Source organism: Hemitrygon akajei, chromosome 27 (genome assembly GCF_048418815.1).
Source record: "Hemitrygon akajei chromosome 27, sHemAka1.3, whole genome shotgun sequence".
Lineage (NCBI taxonomy): Eukaryota > Metazoa > Chordata > Chondrichthyes > Myliobatiformes > Dasyatidae > Hemitrygon > Hemitrygon akajei.
Window position 1 is genome coordinate 19,037,432 of NC_133150.1, and position 20,304 is coordinate 19,057,735.

At 40.4% G+C, this 20,304-nt stretch overlaps 1 protein-coding gene across 3 annotated transcripts in view; it reads right to left on the bottom strand.

The window, feature by feature from the left end:
- Nucleotides 1–20,304, bottom strand: part of itpr3 (inositol 1,4,5-trisphosphate receptor, type 3) — a 310,863-nt gene that overhangs the window by 54,787 nt on the left and 235,772 nt on the right. For 2 of the 3 annotated variants that reach the window (XM_073030433.1, XM_073030431.1), the window contains exons 27-36: nt 19,283–19,360; nt 18,092–18,217; nt 15,482–15,604; nt 12,812–13,012; nt 12,440–12,691; nt 11,686–11,811; nt 8,337–8,462; nt 6,076–6,196; nt 5,218–5,399; nt 2,344–2,492 (exon numbers count right to left, since the gene is read on the bottom strand). In XM_073030433.1, coding sequence (XP_072886534.1) covers nt 2,344–2,492; nt 5,218–5,399; nt 6,076–6,196; nt 8,337–8,462; nt 11,686–11,811; nt 12,440–12,691; nt 12,812–13,012; nt 15,482–15,604; nt 18,092–18,217; nt 19,283–19,360 — 1,484 coding nt within the window. The remainder of the gene's footprint in view (nt 1–2,343; nt 2,493–5,217; nt 5,400–6,075; nt 6,197–8,336; nt 8,463–11,685; nt 11,812–12,439; nt 12,692–12,811; nt 13,013–15,481; nt 15,605–18,091; nt 18,218–19,282; nt 19,361–20,304) is intronic. The other variant, XM_073030432.1, reaches the window with a different exon arrangement.

The following is a 20,304-nucleotide window of genomic DNA, read 5'->3' on the forward strand; positions in this document are numbered from 1 at the left end:
GTGTTAACTATTCATATTGCTATTCACATCTCATGGTACTCCACAGCTTTGGGGTCAAATGGGCAAACACAGCAACCGACTTTGACAAGCGATCCACCAAACACGGTAGGCGACTAGTTAACAGATAGAGGGTGCCACCAACGGCGTCAATATTTCAACCAAGACATCCTCAGAATTCGTTTTATTTCCACATTGCCAATGGATCTTCACAACTAGGTTCTGTAGTGCTGTGGAAGATTGTGAGCAGCAGGAGATTCTGGAAAGCCAGAGGTAGAAACACAAAAGGCTGTAGGAACTCAATAGGTCAGGCAGCATCTATAGACAGGAATGAACAGTCGACGTTTTGAGCTGAGACCCTTCATCAGGACTCCAAAGGTTTTGTTTTCGTTCCTTTGTTACTTAAGTGTACTGTTTAGTAAATTAAAGGAAATTACACAACTTTAAAAAAATGTGGCTACATTCCAAATTCTGTTTCATTTTTCACAGTCTATCTACCTTCACATGAAGCATATTTGACCATGGAATGAGGAATCAATTTACACTGGCTGTTTGAATATCATTCCAGCAAATATATGGCTAACCAAGATTACCTGCTTCAAAGACAGTGGCTGTTTCAAGTCTTTGGGCACTGCAAGACTTTTACGGACTTTACAGAACTATTACTACTTGGCCATTCAAAAGCAATGACTCTATATTACTTAAAATAATGGTCATGTTAAAATGAGTTATTGCCTGTAAGTTTATCGCTTCCAAACTGTGACTGATCATTAGAACAGAGTCTAACTCAGCAACATTTTGTTTTATCCAGTGCTAAGTCACTAGGACGAAAACCTGTTGCCTTGCCAACAAGGCTGGCATCAGTATTATATTTTTCAGGTTTCCTGCTTGCAGAGAACTTGTTCCATTAAAGGCAAGGAGTATTTTGGTTTTCTTATGTTGATTCAAGCATCAACCCAGAATAAGACACTGAAGGAATGTGAGACTGTCAGAAGCACAGACTTTCCTTTTACCTGTCAATGAGTATTCAAGAGTTCCCATAATAATACCGAACACTTAACTTCAATGTTACAACACAGAACACAGTCATTCAACCAACCAAATCCACACCAGCTCTGGCAGAGCAATTCCATTGGGACAATCCCCCTTTCCTTATTTAACCTGCAGCCAATTCCCTCTCACCTGCCCATGACAGTCCTTTGATACTTCTGCTACTTATCTGCACAAAGAGTAATTTACAGGATCCATTTTAGCCAAACAACACGTCTTTAAGATGTGTGAGGAAGCCCAAAACACCAAATGGAATCTTATGTGGGCAAAGAATGAAGAAGCAACCTTCTGGACCGTGGAGCTCTGAGGCAGGTTCTCCATTCTCTCGTTAACCTGTCTAACATTCTTCAATGGACTAAATTTCCCCCACCACCCAAAATAATTAAAAAATGTTTCAAGAGTTATTAAAGAACTTCGCTGTTGCCCTTCCTTGGTAAATAATGTTAAAAGTAAATGCTGAGTTGATAGTGCCTTTGAGTGTGCTCTAAATGGGATTCATACTCTCTGGAGCTATGAACAAGAGGTGGTCTCATTGAACAATGTAAAATTGTTAGGGGATTTGAAAGGGTGCACACAATGTTGATGATGTTTCAGTGTTGGGGGAGATAGTGGGGTATTTCTAAAATCAGGGACCAGTGTCCAAGTGAGGGAGAAGAAACATAAAATGGAGTTCAGGTGGAATTACATTTGGACAAGTTGTGAATCTAGCTTAAGAGTAGAAAGTCTTGCAGGTCTTTGGAATTCTCTAGGTTGTTAGGGTTAGGCAGGAAAGTGGAGCTGAGACCAGCGATTAGACCTTATTGAATGCGAAGGGAAGGAGAAATTATTCCCGTCCAATTTCTGACGTGTTGTTAGATACTTTTATATGCAGAAAACAAGGTTTTATGCAAAATGTTAGTTCCCCCTTAGGCAGTGGCACAAAGAAATATGAGAGACAAAAGGTCAGTCAGTAGTGGAATGGGAATGTTCTTTCATTCAATTCTGATATCCTCCACTTATTGATCCAAAAGTTCTGAAAATTGAAACATGCAGGATGTTTCAAAAATATCAAAAAATATTTCTCTTTTGATTTTAATGAAAAATCTTCATTTATGCTTTTTAACTTTAAGGATTCTAGCAAAGTATCTTGTCCATTAGTATCACATCATCTATATTAAAATGCTAATTAATTTTTGGAGGAGAATAATGTTACTTTTAGTATGAAAACAAACATTCTCCATTGCTAGGAATGTTTTGTGCTGACATTGTAGAAAGTTCACTTATTCTTTTCCATCAGGCCTTGTTTCTTGTACTTACTTAAAGATAAACTTTCCACTCTCACAGCGCTCCCTAGCTTCTGTTCCTTCTGCAAACAGCAGCTCTGGTTTATGCATGACATCAACTAGAACAGAGAGCTCAGCCTCCACCAGTGGCTGCAGCCGATCTTCCAGAGTGCTGACGATATCCTACAAAAAATCAAACAAACATCGATAACAGAATTAGAAGGAAAATAAAGACCAATATTGTTCAGACCACACCCGTAGTACTATGCGTAATTTTGGTCCACATGCTGCAGGATGTAATTGGTAGCAAAACGGAGAATATTGAGAAAGGAGATACGTGAGAGGCTGGAATTAGCTGCAGAAAGACTGGGATAGATTGGGAAAATGCTCAACGAAATAGCAGATGAAATATGGTGCAGGGAAGTGAATGGTCATGTGCTTTGGTAAAAGGAATAAAGGCATAGGCTATTTTCTAAATGGGGAACAAATTCAGAAAGCAGAGGTGCAAAGGGACCTGGGGTCCTCGTGCAGGATTCCCTAAAAGTTAACTTGCATGTTGATTCATTGATCAGGAAAGCAACTGCAATGTTAGCATTCATTTCAACAGGATTAGAATATAAAAGCAAGGATGTAATACTGAGGCTTTATAAGGCATTGGTCAGACCACACTTGGAGTATTATGAGCAGTTCTGAACCCTTTATCTAAGAAAGGATGTGCTGGCATTGGAGAGGGTCCAGAGCAGGCTCATGAGAATGATCCAGGGAACGAAAGGGCTAATGTATGAAGAACATTTGATGGCTCTGGGCCTGTACTCGCTGGAGTTTAGAAGAATGAGGGGGATATCATTGAAACCTATTGAATATTAAAAGGCCTAGACGGAGTGGATATGGAGATGTTTCCTATAGTTGGGGAGTCTAGGACCAGAGGGCACAGCCACAGAATAGAGGGATGTCCCTTTAGAACAGAGGTGAGTAGGAATTTCTCTAGCCAGAGGATGGTGGATCAGTGGAAGTTATTGCCATAGATGATTGTAGAAGCCAAGTCATTGGGTATATTTAATGTGGCAGTTGATAGGTTTTTGATTAGTAAGGGCATCAAAGGTTACGGGGAGAAGGCAGGGGAATGGGATTGACAGGGATAATAAACCAGCTGTGATGGAATGGTGGAGGATACTCGATGGGCTGAATGGGTTAATTCTGCTTTTGTGTCTTATGGTCTTATGGTTTATAAAATTATGACGGGCGCAGATAGGATAGATAGGCAGAATTCTTTTTCCCCAGGGCAGGAGTTTAGAACTAGAGGGCACCAACTTAAGGTTTGAGGAAGAAATTTAAAGGAACTCTAAGGATTAGGTTTTTCCCATACGGAGATTAGAGAATGTATAGAAAGAGCTGCCAGAGGAAATAATAGAGGCGGATAATAGTACAATGTTTAAAATGCGTTTGGACAGGTGCATTAATAGGAAGGACATGGATATGAGCCCAGTGGCATCATGGTTGGCATGGATGAGGTGAACAAAAAGGGTCCATTTTTTTGGTGCTGTTTGCTTTGATAACTATGACATCTAATAAGTGGTTTCATGAAGCAATCTGACTACAAATAAGCGGACTTCACAGAAGATGTCCTCATGGGAAAAGTAGGCTCAGAATTTTACTCAACTGTGGTCTTGGCAAACAACGCTGGAAGGAGACAATTGTAAAGGAACATGAAATAATGCAGATTAGTCAAGTTAGTTATGTTAAAGTATTGCTTTTAAGTTCAAATGAGTTAACAAATTTGTGAAAAACCAACTCAAAGTCACATTGTTCCAGCTGCCAAAAATAAAACCCATATTGGCTTGTTTATGAAATGTTGCCGTAGAAAAGCAGCATCTATCAAATCTCTTCACCACCCAGGCTATGCTCTTTTCTCACTGCTGCCATCAGGTAGAAGGTACAGGAGCCTCAGGACTCGCAGCACCACTTCAGGAACAGTTACTACCCCTCAACCATCAGGCTCTTGAACAAAAAGGGATAACTATACTCATCCTACTTCAGGTGTTCCCACAGCCAATGGTCTCACTTTAATGATACTTTATCTTGTTATTTCATGTTCTCGTTATTTATTGCTATTTATTTATATTTGCATTTGTACAGTTTGTTGTTCAATGACTGTATCTACAGTTGCTGTTCTACAGATTTGCTAAACATGCCCATAGAAAAAAGAAAAACAATCTCAGGGTTGTATGTGGTGATGTGTATGTACTCTGATAATAAATTTTACTTTGAACTTTTATGAACAGACTGGGAAATGAATTGGAGATGAAATCTCTCAACACAGACAAAAGTGAGTACAAAATGATCCCACTCTAATGTGGAGAATCAGGTATAAGAGGAAAGTTGGTGGTATCTGTTGAAAGCAAAGCAAAGGAAATGCTTTCAGCATTAACAAAGATTGGAATCATCAGTTCAGTACTGGAAAACCACAAAACAATCACCTAAATTTCTGATTTGTGTTCCACAGGAGATAGAAGTTACTATTCAAGTTCATTTACCCACAACTCTGCGCAGCACGCTTTATTTTAAAATGAATGCAGGTCACAAAAATATTAGCTTGAAAGCTTACAGATAAATAAAAGGAGTCATTTTCCCAGAATGCACATTTGGTTCAAAGTCTCACCCACCATCAGTCTCTGCTTGAAAAATGTGAAGATACTGTCAAAGATTTGAATATTTCAGAGGTGATTGGTGGGCTGCAGAGAAGGACACCCATTTGGATAGTGTTCATCCAATCTCTGCAAAGCCTTACTGATAACTTTCTGATACCACATGGTGGAAACTGACACCAATCACAAAGATGGCAGAATCCCAGTGAAGCTGAAAGCCTGGTCTGAAATTTCTCTACATCGAAGAAGAACAAATAGCACACCTGCAGCTTTTCAATGATATTCTTGTAGTCCAACTGTTGCGGTGCAACTCCAGCACGAGGGAAAGCTCGAGGATTTGCCTTGATGCTTGGAGCATTTCTTTGAAGCGCCAGTAGATGGTTGCTTAACACATTACCAACCTGAGTATCTAGGTCCATCGGAAGGTGTACTGAACGGGTTTTTGCTGAAATCATAAACCATAACAATTAGATCAGCTTCTCCGACTGGTTTGTAAAATCAGGTGACCTGCTCAATGGACTTGCTTTTACAATTACCTGGGGCCTTCTGATTTGAACACACAAATTCAACCAACACAAAATGTACACGATCGCTAAAATACTCAAGCAGACAAATATAATACCCAAATGAACTACTTTGTAAATAAATAAAATATATTCAGCTTATTCAGAGTGGAGTTTCGCAGCACAATGCCCGCCATTGTTGGTTGGTGTTGCCGTATTGGCAATGCCTGTTAATATAGCTGGTCAGCTGAACAACTCTCCTGATATTGTCTGTTACTGGGATGACAGAGGATTTTCACGGGGCTAGTGACCGGGAGTAATGGGTGATGGGCGATTGTGAATTGACAGCTTGTTTTGTAGCCCATTTGATAAAAATATGTAGAATGGAGACAAACCACAAAAATCAAAAGTAAGCTTCACTTCAGCCTAAGAAGTAACAGAAAACATAATATGACCAGTTAATCAACTGTAAAACAATTCATTTTGATGTAAGGATTTGTTTTAATGTCCAAGACTAAAGAAACTCCTTTCCGTTAACAGTCGTTTTCCTAGTTATTTGGCAGGGTGCTCCATTTATGTCAAATTCTGATATTTTTCCAGCAAATTCCTTCACCTTACCCATTGCAGCTAGTGTCTTAATACAGTTTTCCACTGGGCCCTTTTGCTGCTGTGTGAGCCATGAACAATCGAGAAGTCGACATGTGGACTGCAGTAACTGCACTATGATGGACTGGTGCTTCTGTAAGACAAGCAGAGCAGACAGACAGCATCCAGGTTAAAATAGAAAAAAATTTACTCCCTTTTGTATGTCAACATTAAAAATGTGAATAAGGAAAGTTATTAATATAATTATTTTTCTGTGTGAATCCACGCATGAGGTATCATATTCACGAGAGAGTGTGATACTTGATCCGCTATCAGGGAATGAGACAGGGCAGGTGACATACTTTTGTGTAGGTGAACGTTTTTGCATCTGGTGATCACAATGCCATTAGTTTCAAAGTAAATATGCAAAACAATAGGTCTGATTTGCGGGTTGAGATACTAAATTGGAGAATGACCAACTTTGATGGTACCAGAAATGATCTGGCAAGTGATTGGGGCAGACTAGTAAACACAAAGTACACTGCAGATGCTGTGGTCAAATCAACACATATAAACAAACTAGAGGAACCCAGCAGGTCGGGCAGCATCCGTGGAAATGAGCAGTCAACGTATTAGGCCAAGACCCTTTGTCAGGACAGGGTCTCGGCCCGAAACATTGACTGCTCGTTTCCACGGATGCTTGCCGACCTGCTGGATTCCTCTAGCTTGTTTATACGTGTTGTTTGGGACAGACTGTTTTCTGGAAAAGGAGTACTTGATAAAGGGTAAGCTGTCAAAACTGAAATTTTGAGAGTACAAATCTTATACGTGCTGTCAGAATAAAAGGTAAAGATAACAAGTGTAGGGAACCTGGGTTTTCAAGAGATATTAAGGTCCTGGTTAAGAAATAAAGGAGGAACCTAACAGATGTAGGCAGATAGGAACAAGCGGGGTGCTTATGGAGTATAAGAAATAAAAGCAAACACTTAAGAAGGAAATCAGGAGGGCTAAAAGAAGGCACGAAGTTGCCCTAGCAGACAAGGTGAAGGAGAATCCTGAAGGATTCTACAGCTATGTTAAGAGCAAAAGGATTGCAAGGGACATAATTGGTCCTCTGGAAGATCAGAATGGTAATCCATGTGCGGAGCCAAAACAGATGGGGGAGCTCTTAAGTGGATTTTTTGCATCTGTATTTGCTCAGTAGAAGGACAAAGAGTCTATAGATGTGAAGCAAAGCAGCATCAACTTCATGGACCCTGTACAGATTACAGAGGAGGAAATGCCTGCTGTCCTGAGGCAAATCAAGGTGGATAAATCCCCAAGACCTGACAAGGTGTTCCCTTTGACCCTACAGGAGGCAAGTGCAGAAATTGCCGGTGCCCTAGCAAAGATATTTAAATCATCCTTAGTGACAGGAGAGGTACAGAGGGTTGGAGGATAGCCAATGTTGTTCCACTGTTTAAGAAACATAAACCAGGAAATTATTGGCCAGTGAGTGTGACATCAGTAGTGGGAAGGTTATTGAAAGGTATTCTAAGGGATTGGATATAGAAATATTTGAATAGATATAGACTGATTATGGATAGTCAGCATAGCTTTGTGCATGGTAGGTCATGTCTAAGCCATCTTATAGAGATTTTTCGAGGAGCTATCAGGAAAGTAGTTGAAAGCAAGGCAGTGGATGTTATCTACATGGACTTTAGCAAGGCCTTTGACAAGGTCCTGGATGGGAGAATGGTCAAGAACGTTCTGAGTCTTGGCATTCAAGATGAGATATTAAAAAGGATTCAACATTGGCTTTGTATGAGAATCCAGAGAGTAGTAGTAGTAGATGACACAATAGTAAACACAAAGTACACTGCAGATGCTGTGGTCAAATCAACACATACAAACAAGCTGGATGAACTCAGCAGGTTAGGCAGCATCCGTTGAAATGAGCAGTCAACGTTTCGGGCCGACCTGCTGAGTTCATCCAGCTTATTTGTAGTAATTTGGAGTATTGTGTCTGTTTTAGTCATCTGCCTACAGGAAAGATTTAAATAAAATTGAGAGAGTACAGAGAACATTTACAAGGATATTGCCAGGACTGAAGGACCTGAGTTATAAGGGAAGATTGAATAGGACTTTATTTCTTGGAATGTATTAGATTGAGAGGAGATTTGAAAGAGGTATACAAAATCCCACCATATCTTGGTGCTCAAAAACTCTTGGTGCAGAAGACAGGGAATGTTTTTAAGAGAGTATATGTGTTGTTTCATCTGCCGGTTAATGATGAAGACTTCCCAGTGAATTACCTCCAGTGATGTGCTGTTTTCAGAGAATGGAGAACCAAAGAAGGCACTCATGATCTCCATGGCAACGTTGACTACGTATTTCTCCAGAGTAACATCACTAAGTCTTTTCTCCCTTTTGTTGCAAACCTTGTACAATTGAAAGGAAAGATCAGTTGCATTAAATGAAGTACCATTTAACTCTTTGATTAAAAACATGAAAATATGTAAGATTAATTATTTCTTGGATATACACAAAATCACAAGATTTTTCAAATGTATTCTGGCTAAACAACAGCATTGAGCTGCTTAAAGCAATTACATTTAATTGTTACTTTATCATTCACAGCATTTGAAATGAAATGTTAAATAATTGAATAACTGTAATACATTACGGTGCATGTCAACATTGATCTCACAAAATAAATTCCAACAAGTTATAATGCTTGATATAATGCATTTAGTCTCTCCTAAGCTTAAATAGCATTCAGAAAAAATAGGTTGAGGTTCAAATTTGTCAAAAGGTCTTACGGAATAGAAAAATTGCTGATTGTGTTGTAATAATTTTCCTTCTTTTTAGGAAAGTAACTTCATGAACTGATAAAATGTAATTAAACTACTTTTATGTTATTCTATGTAAAGAGTCACATGATAGTCATTTTTAGGATGGGATTTGGCAGTGATGGTACTTCTCAACTATAACACTTTCTAAGTCCCAGCTATCCAAGACCCCAAGACTCCATGCAGTTTGCTTTTCTTAATAATTGGTTCGATTGTATTTTGTGAACCCATGGATTTGGGAAGAGTTGCTTCATAATTGCTACTTTTAACTTTTTAAATTTTGTTTAATAATTTAATTTTTTTTTAAATAGCTGTGACTATCAGAAAAACTTTGTGAAAAGACCTTTATCAACACAAGATGTTTCAAAGGCACATTTAATATCAGAGAAATGTATACAATATACATCCTGAAATTCTTTTTCTTCACAAACATCCATGAAAGCAGAGGAGTGCCCCAAAGAATGAATGACAGTTAAATGTTAGAACCCCAAAGCCCCTCCAGCTCCCACCCCCATGCATAAGCAACGATCCCCCTTCCCCCACCAGCAAAAGAAGCATCAACACCTCCCCCCCCCAATCGAGCACTCAAGCGTGCAACAAAGCATCAATAAAGACACAGACTTGCAGTACCCCAAAGACCACTCCCTAATAAGGGAAAAAGAGGTGTCCCCGTTTCACAGCGAGAGGGGAGACATAACAAACAACCCACTGATTTACGATGTTAAAAGTCTGTTGCGTCGCTTTTTCTGAGCTCTGTGCCGAAAGAACTTTGGTCTCTGGGCACGCAACAAACAGCCAGCTTGCTGCTTTCGATCTTCCGTGTCCCATGGAGACACCGACCGAGTCCGCCCGCCTTCAGAGCCACGAAGTCCCAGAACCTGGAAGGCACACTGGTCTTCTAGTCTGTGTCCTTGGTATAACAAATAGCAGCCAGTTGGGAGACCCCGAGAGCGGGTCCCATTCCCTCAAAGATGTCAAAACGCCTACAGAACTGTTCAGAATCAGGACTTCTGTCCCAGGGTTGAGGGCTGTTGCTCATATTGTGGGAGGGTTGCAGCTACAGTTCCTTTAGTTCAATTTGATCCCTAAGGACAGGAAATGTTAGCATGGCTGCTGGGAACCAGGGGCAGATCAGTGGAGAAAAATAAAAAAATCTGAGCTTCAAAAGGGCTTGGGAGTCCTTGTGCAGGATTCCCTCAAGGCTAATTTTCAGGTTGAGTCTGTGGTGAGGAAAACAAATGCGATGTTAGCACTCATTTCAAGAGGACTAGAATATAAAAGCAAGGATGTAAGGTTAAGGCTTTATAAGATAACTAGTGAGAGCTCACGGAGTATTGTGAACAGTTTTGGACCCCTTATCTTAGAAACAACGTGTTGACAATGGTGAGGGTTCAAAAGAGGTTTGCAAAAATGAAACCAGGATTGAACAACTTGTCACTTGAGGGAACTTGACGGCTCTGGGCCTGTATTCACTCAAATTCAGTAGAATGAGGGGTGACCTCATTGAAACCAATCGAATATTGAAAGGCCTTGCAAGAGTGGATATGGAGAGGATGTTTCCTATGGTGGGAGAGTCTAGGACCAGAGAACAGATTTAGAATATAAGAGTGACCTTTTAGAATGGCAATGAGGAGGAATTTCTTTAGCCAGACAGTGGTAAAACTGTGGAATCCATTGCCACAGGCGGCTGTGGAGGTAGATAGATCCTTGGCGCTAAACGATGACTCCTTTGCTTGCATCATTGGAAATAGCTCTATTTCCATCTTTAATATCTTTATTTTTCCCTTTCAGGGTTCTTTGGAAGACCCTGACCAGGAGTTACACGCTGACTTTGGTTCTTTGCGGGAATGGAACCCGCTCTCGGGGTTTCATAACCGACCGTGGTTGTTCGGCACGCTGAGGGCTCGGCCTACGAGTCCGGCTTGGATTTGGAAGCCCAGGATCTCAGGGCTCTGGAGACAGGTGGATCGAGGGTCAGTGTTACGGCAGGAGACCCATGTGTCATCGGGGGAGTGAGGATATCGGCTGTGTACCTGGAGACCCAAGATCTTTGAGGTCTTCTGGCACAGAGCTCGATAAAAGCGAAGTTATGGACTTTTAACATCGTAAACCAGCGAGTTGTTTGTTATGTCTCCCTGCTTGCTGGGAAAACGGAGACACCTCCTTCTCTCTTGTTAGGGAGAGAGAGAGCCTGTGGTATGTTGTATACCGGGTGAAATACAAAGTCTTTGGGTAACTGCAAGTCGGTTTCTTTCCTACTGCTTTGCTCATGCTTGAGTGCTTGGTGGTGAGTGCCATTGCTTTTTTTGCCGTGGGGGGAGGGGGGATAGCTGCTTGCCTCCACTTACGCGCGGGAGAGGCGAGCTGAGGTGGACTTCGGGGTTCTAACATCTAACTGTCATTCATTCTTTGGGGAACTTCTCTGTTTTCGTGGATGGTTGTGAAGAAAAAGAATTTCAGTATGTATATTGTATACATTTCTCTGATATTAAATTGGACCTTTGAACCTTTGATTGGTTAGGGCATGAAGGGATATGGGGAGAAGGCAGGAGATCGGAGCCGAGAGATGGATCAGCCATGATGAAATGGCAGAGCAGACTCGATGGGCCAAAAGATCTAATTCTGCTCCTATATCTTATGGTCTATTTATAGCTTATTTATCCAGGTCAGCGAATTGCTCGACCAGCATCTCATAAAGACAGAAGCCTCAGTCCCAGCACATTAATCAGCAATATCTCACCTCAGTTTCCTCAACGTGTAGCTCATGTTCTACGTTTCACTGTGCCTTTCATGTTACACACCTTTCACCTACCTGTGCTATATCCACTGTGAAGGTCTCAAAAATTTTCCAGATGTGGTTACTGGTGTAAATCTCCTTCATTTCCACTTCTGTGTCCACATAACAGTGATTCACAAAATTGACATAGGCAATTTTCACCTGTTACAGAGAAGACATACAGTTGTAAATGGAAAGTGCACTGAAATGCCCTGGAATTAAATAAACAAAATCACTACCATCATTCTGTTTATACTCTTCTTAACAAAAAAAAACCCATTGAAGCTCTTTTTCCTCTAAGTGCTCTATTCTCCAAATGCTATATACACATGATGAGGGTGAATACTCAGGCCCACATTATGTGCACCACTGCCTTGTGCATTTAAAAAAACAAAGTCAATATTAAAATACTTCTGGAGGGATAGCATGAATAAAGGCATTGCTAACATATGAAAACATATGTAATACAAGCAATACTTCAGTTTACTCTGTTTGCCCACACTCCTTGTGCTGTTACTCTTGAATTCCGTGCATGCCAGCACTAGTTTATCTGGAAGTGAACAGTAACAGAAACAATATCCTCTTGTTGCCTGTTTTATTCTGATTCCGTCATAATTTTATAGCGTCTATTTTTTTTACCCGAGTTACAAATTAAAAATAGTTCCTCTTTGTCATTTTCCTCATTCTTCTTGAGTTTCAATCTATTTCATTGTTTATATAAAAAAACAGCTAAACCAGATTTGAAATTGATATTGATATTTTTGGAGAACGCAGAAACAATGAGCAATACCTCTGTTATGCAGTCCTCGTGAACAACCACTCGTACTATGTCCTCCAAAGGCAGCAGGGAGGTACATTTGATTTCCGTATAAACATTCTTGCCCTCAGCACAGGCTGCAAGCAACTGCACCAGCGAGATATGATATGCAAGGGCGCTATTTTCTTCTACATCTTCTCTAGCTGCATTCATCATTTCCAACATGGTAACAAAAGAGGTCTTGTCATTGTAGAACACAACAACATCATCGCCGGCACTGGTCAGCTATCGATATAAAACAAATCATTCAAATTTGAAGGTGTCCTTCTCTAACAGCTATAAATCAGATATTCATGGTCAACGTGATTAACAGTCAATACTGTAAGAGCTTTAAGTTGTTTTTACCTCTGTCATCACCATATCCTGACACTTTTTGATATACTTCCCGTCAGCTTTTATTATGGTGTGCATAAACTCGAGATACTTCACGTGGCGGCCGTGCGTGGCCAAGCAGTGCACAAAGTGCTGCAGAACTGTTTCACTTATCTCGGAGCACAGCTGGTAGTTGTTCATGAAGATGTGCTGCATGGTCTCGGCTTCCAAGATCTGAAAGACAACACGGATGTTTCTTACCCTCGCTGCATGGCAATAGAAATGACTGAAATAAAAGCGGTAAGTCAGACACTCATTGATGATCTGGATAAGCCACTTCGATAGAAGCAGATCTGGCTGGAAATTTTAATCCATCTTCTTCTTGAGGTTGTACCCCAGTCTGGCTATCCAGATTTGTTTGTAATTTCCAGGTTAATGCCATAAGACCATAAGATATAGGAGTAGAATTAGACCACTTGGCCCATCGAGTCTGCTCTGCCATTTCATCATGGCTGATTCATTTTTCCTCTCAGCCCCAATATCCTGCCTTCCCGCTGTATCCCTACACATCCTGACCAATCAAGAATCAATCAATATCTGCCTTAATTATACATAAATACTGGGATCTACAGCTGAATTCCAGAGATCCATCACTCCCTGGCTCAGGAAATTCCTCTCATATCCGTTCTAAAAGGACGCTGTGTCTTCTGGTCTTTGACACTCCTACCATAAGGAACACTCTATCAAGGCCTTTCAATATTTGGTAAGTTTCTATTAGGTCACTTCTCATTCTTCAAAATTCCAGTGAATACAAAGCCATCAAGTGATCTTCATATGACAAGCCGTTTAATCCTGGAATCATTTTTGTGAACCTCCTTTGAACCTTCTTCAGTTTCAGCACATCCGTTCTAAGATAAGGGGTCCTAAACTGCTCACAATACTTCTAGTGAGACCTCACCAGTGCTTTATAAAGACTCAACATTACATCCTTGTGTTTATATTATAGCCCTCTTGAAATGAATGCTAACATCGCATTTGGCTGCCTCACCACAGATTCAACCTGTATATTAACCTTTAGGGAATCCCGCACAAGGACTCCAAAATCCCTTTTTTGTATTTTCTCTTCATTTACAAAATAGTCAGCCCTTTCATTTCTTCTACCAAAGTGCATGACCATACACTTCCTGACACTGTATTCCATCTGCCAATATTCTGCCCACTCTCCTAATCTGTCTAAGTCCTTCTGTAGCCTCACTATCTCCTCAAAACTACCTGCCCCTCCACCTATCTTCATATCACCTGCAAACTTTGCAACAAAGCCATCAATTCCATCATCCAAATCATTGCCATATAACATAAAAAGAATTGGTGCCAACACAGACCCCTGTGGAAGACCACTGGTCACTGGCAGTACCACAAAAGCCCCCCTTTATTTCCACTCTTTCACTCCTGCTAACCAGCCACTGCTTTATCCATGTTACAACCTTCCCTGTAATACCACGGGCTTATAGCTTGTTAAGATGCCTCATGGTGGCACCCTGTCAAAGGACTTCTGAAAATCCAAGCACACAACATCAACTGATTCTCCTTGTTCTATCCTGCTTGTTACTTCTTCAATGAATTCCAACAGTTTTGTCAGGCAAGATTTTCCTTTGAGGAAACCATGCCAACTATATTTTATCAGGTGCCTCCAAGTATCCCGCAACCACATCCTTAAAAATCGACTCTAACATCTTCCCAACCACTGAAGTCAGACTAAAAGTGAGTCTGTAACAGTGCTATAGGTTCATTGGTCCTATTCCATATGCTGCACGCACTCAAATATAACACCTTTAACAATATATAGCGAATTCTTCATCCTTATCTAGGTTTTGGAACTTGCTACTCCTGAGTGTGGCAGTGGCTGAATTGCCTCATAAATTCATGAGGTCGATCCAATAGTTTGATTCTAAAGGAAGGTAGGATTTTGAGGATCAGGGTGAAAAACAGAAACCTAGATCAAATCAGGCATGATTTTACTGAAGGGCAGAAAGAGGGCAAGTCAGAGTTGGTAACCCTAATCAAAGGCAGATGTACATACAAGAGCAACCACTGTGGAGATGCATCAGAGTCAATTACATTCCCTATCTTTTCTGTAAGCATTTTAGTAGACAATTAGAGTTCAATATTAAGCTTGACAGCAGCTTGAGATAACAATTAGGTAGTTATATTTTCAACTGCACGAAGTCTCCCACTTCCCTGTATGGTTATCTGGTTATCTTCTGAGCTCACCATGACCTGTTCCATAACTAGATACATCCTGAGGAGGTTAGTGGAACAAACCCAGTGTTCTGAGTGACAGTACTTATAGTGGAGCTGGCCACGCAAGAAAACCTGGGCAAACTTGAAATTCTATCAGAAGCAAATTACTGTAGATGCTATAACTCTGAAATAAAAACAAATAATTACTATTTCCGGAAATATAAACTAATGCTGAGCATTTCCAAACCCTTCTTTACATTTTTTAGAACCTGCTTATCTGGTTTGATACGGAATTGTAGCAGTCTTTTTTTAGGTTATACTTTTAATTACGTATATCAAGTTGACATTCCTTTATGAAAGACTGTCAACATTAACTTAACAGAAACTCTATGGCTGGAGGGTTAAAACTGCACGTTGATTAATCTTAGCCTTGCACGATCACGTGGACAGTTGATTACTTACTCCAGAAGTTAAGAAAAGGTTCAAGTGCTTGTGAAGTAGAGTTTGATTCTCAGGACTTCCTGCACAGAACTTCTGAAGGAATTGATGTGTGTACTTCAAAATCTCACACATTTTTGCATCATTCTGCAATAAAACACAAGGTTCATTAATTTTTCAGAAAATATATTATGTTGAGCAAGAGTTCATTGGACTTAACGAGCAAGTCCAATTTTGTTTTGTGGTATAATTAGAATAGAGCAGTACTTTTCTCACTTCAGAACACCTCTAAGAATATCCTGCAGATTTATTAAATAGTACAAGTTAAATGAATGAGCTCTCTGAGATTGCACATTAAGACAATATTACCTATCCAATAATATACACAGTGATGCATGAAGGAGATGCACAATGCGCCAGCCTCAAATAATGTTTGGAAATTCCACAGGGGCTGTTTCATTGCAAAAACTAAGTTTGAAATGGGTTAGAAACCACTCTTACAAAGTTTGAACAGCAAAATAAAAATTCAAATGCTGGAAACCCGAATTAGGAACTAAAATACTGGGGATATTTAGAAGGCAAGGCAGTGTCAACAGAAAGGGAAACACCACAGATGATGCCTGTCCTGCCAAGCATTTCTTGCATTGACTTCACATTTACAAGTTTCTTCAAAGTTGTAGAAACAAGTTTGAGAATATTTCAACAAATATATGCAGATGCAACAGCTTAGAATGGGTACAACACACGTAATCAGAAAACCTACAAGAATAAATCACCTAGTTAATGATGTCCACTGGCCCGAGTTTGTCTACTTATTGAGGTACTGCTCAGAATAAGCTCTTTCGGGCCTTTGAGCTACATTGCCCTACAAGCCGCTAGCCTAATCACAAAACAATTTACAATGACCTATTAACCTATCAATTGTGGGAGGAAACCCACGTGGTGACAGGGAGAATGTATAAACTCCTTACAGGCAGTGGAGGGAATTGAACCTGGGTCACTGATACTGTAAAGTGCTGCGCTAACCACTATGCAACAGTGCTGTGTTTCTGGTCTGCAGCAAAGGAAAGAGTCTTAAAAAGCAAGATATACAGCAACTTTATATCTTGAATTTTTACAATTTCATTGGTCTACTATTGTCTGTTGGGGTATTACACCATCACAGTTCAGGGCATTCCAAAGTTCAGAGATTTTCAAAATCTCAGAGACATTCCAAAATTCCGGTGCTCCTCTGTAAGAAGTCTCTGTATGTCCTTCCTGTGGAATGCATGGCTTTTCCCCAGGTGCTCTGGTTTCCTCCCATGATCCAAAGACATACTGGGTTGGTTAACTGGTCATTGGAAATTGTCCCGTGACTAAGCTCGGGTTATTCGGGGTTGTGGGCTTGCTGGGGCGGCGTGCTCAAAGGGCAAAAATGGCTACTCCATGCCAAATGGCTAAGTAAATAAATAATATCATCCAACAATCCTAACACTTTATATACTTCGTTTTAGAAAATAGTTGAGGCTGACATGAATTTTCAGATTCCATGCTCATCTGCAAACTTTGGAGAAGCAACAATTGGAATTCCATTGCCAACTAGGCATATTTTGGTGCAAATTTAATGATGCTGAATTGTAGCAAAGAGGGAAGAACACAAGAGTAAAGACCCTGTGAACCTGGTCAGGTAGTTGATGCCCGAACACTAGGGAGTATTCTGACTGGTGGCATTATGGTCTGGTACAGAAGCTTGGATATACAGGAGCATAAGAAGCTGCAAAGAGCAACAAACTCAAGCCAATACATCAACGTGCGTCCCTTCCCACCACTGGCCGTATCTCCATGAGCTGATGCCTCACAAAGGAATATCTCTCATCAAAGACCCCCATCACCCAGGTTCTGCCATGTGCTCACAGTTATATTGGGCAACAGGTGCAGAAGCCCCAATTCCCACAGTTCCATTTCCAATGACAACCACTTCCCATCAACCATTTGATTCATGAACCCACCTGACCAGTCCTAATCACTACTCAGCTAACTACAATCATTGTGACCACTTTGAATTACAAAAGACTCTTTTGTCCTAATTTTCAACTTTTCCAGCATAACTTTTGGATAATTTCCATTTATGTTTTTCTTGTGAATATTGTGTATCAGATGCTAAGTGTCTGTAATGCAGCTTCAAGTAAGTTTGTCATTGGACCTATGCGCATGTGTACTTATGCATAAGACAAAAAACTGGACTTGGACTTTGTAAGTTCCAGACCCATCGTGATTCCCCTGGAAGTACAACATTAGTCAACAGAATTCCTAAAGCCGAGGAGACACAGCTTATCCTGGTTAAGTGCTGGTAGGTTTTGAGGTCCACAAAATCAGCACAATTTTTGTAAAAGTCATAAGTTTGTCATTTAGAGGAAGGTTTCAAATTTTCTTAATTACTTCTTGAAGCCCATCCAAATCCATCAGTTTCTGGGGGCTGAAGATTTCCCAAAGGGACAGAGAAAATCAAGGGTAAAGAGCTTAGAATAAAATGAAGCTAAAGGTTTACACATTACAATGTAAAGAATAACTACTGACTGTCCAACCATTGTCTTCTATGGCTATGAATTTATTTCTGTTTGTCTGTCATTATCACAAATGTGCCAACATTCTCACCTTTTCGTATGGCACCTGAAGAAGATCCAGTAAAATTTTATGAGCACCCATATTTTTCATCAGCCTCTGCTGTTTCCTTCTAACTTGTTCACCAACACCACACATTTTATTCAGACGCTCCAAAATCTGAAAGATTGAAATTATGGATAAATTTATGTGGCACTGATAGTGCGGACCTTCATGTTCCTGGCATGAGATCAGGAATGTGTACTCTTTCTCTCTCTCTCTGTGAATTATCCCTGACATAAAATTATACACTCAGTGGCCACTTTATAATGTGTTGTGCATTCAGAGATGCTCTTCTGCAGATCACTGTTGTAACGTGTAGCTATTTGAATTACTGTTGCTTTCTTGTCAGCTTGAACCAGTCTGGTCATTCTCCTCTGACTTCTCTCATTGTTGCCCATGGAACTGCCACTCACTGGATGCCATTTCTTTGTTTGTCGCACCATTCTCTGTAAACTCTGGAAACTGTAGTGCAGTTTCTGAGATACTCGAACCAGCTTGTCTGGCACCAACAATCATTCGGTGGTCAAAATCACTTAGCTCACATTGCTTTCCCATCCTGATGTTTGGTCTGAACAACAAACCGCTTGTGTTAACGAGGGGTACAGGTGTACTGAATAAAGTGGCCACTGTGTGCATCCTCCATTCTATCTATCTATATATCACAACTTAGACATATTACTGAAGAGAAAACAGTAATTGCTATGCTAAATCCACAGAATAAGGGGGGGGGGGGAAATAATTGGATAAATGGTCACTTTACAGGTCAAAGACAGGTGATTGTGGCCAACAGGGAAATAGATCAGCCATGATGAAATGGCAGAGCAGACTTGATGAGCCAAATGGGCTACTTCTGCTCCTATATCTTATGTCCTGAAATGAAATGAAGCTCATTTGTGATTAGATTCTAACTTACTATCCACCTGCGATGCTGAGAGATCAGGGAACATGAGGAGATGCATTCACACAACAATAGAAAATCTGCAGTTGCTGGATATCTAAGCAACACACACACACACACACATCACCCCTCCCACCCCCCCGCCGAAGGGTTTTAGCCTGAGACTTTGACTGTACTCTTTCCCTAGATGCTGCCTGGCCTGAGTTCCTCCAGCATTTTGTGTGTGTTGCTCGCAGATCCATTCTTATCATGGTCCACTTTTCTTCTAAAATAAAACAACTCACCTCTTTGACTTCTTGGTAATCCCCACTAGTTTTTCTTCCTGATGTGTCCTGCAAAACAGCTGCATCATCAGCAGTCTCCTGCAACATGATTATTGCAATCTTGGAATCAGAAAATTTACATGGAGAAATGCAACCGCAATACTTACACACACAACTGTTGTTTTGTTTAGCAAGATGATGTAATTGTTCTTTGTTAATACATCAGAAATCAGAAGTGGTTAGGAAATGCTAAACCAGCTTATTTCCTAAGATTGTACTAAGACCAGGAAATCAGGGGTACACTTCTAGAATTTTCCATCTTTTAGGATTACATCCCAATACTCTGGAGTTGTTGATGCAGTCATTGACCTGCTATATTAACTTTATTTCTCTCTCCACAGATACTGTCTGAACTTCTGAATATTACCTGCATTTTCTTTTCTTGGTTCATATTCCCAGCACCCACAGTTTTCATTCCCTTTTGCTTATTAATTAAAATAAAGATGTGTATGTTTCATTCCCAAAAACACAGATAATAAAAGATCATTATGATTCATACCAAATCCTTGACCTGGAGTTAATTTTTCTACTCAGTGAGCTCAGTAAATGAACTGCATGGCTTCTAGGATCTTTACATTTTGAGTGTAAATGAATTTCCCTTATTCATTTATCTTGAGCTACAAGCCCACATCACCCAAGTACACCTGCATTGTGTGACCAGGTAACGTACTAGCCCATATATCTTTGGAACGTGGAAGGAAACGGAAGCACCCAGGGAACCCTATTTCAGTCATGGAGAGAATATACAAACTCCTTTCAGAAAACGGCAGATTGGAACCCAAGGCCTGGCACTAACTGCTACGCTATCGTACCGCCTATAATGATTATGTTTTTCTCGATTCTTTATCATGGCTATCAGACCTTCTATCTGTATGTATCTCTACAAAAAACAACTCACCACACATCAAGTGATGACAAATTTCAAAGTCACCTGCTTTAGGCTCAATACTGCGGCGATGAGGTTTGCCTCGGTTCACAGGGCT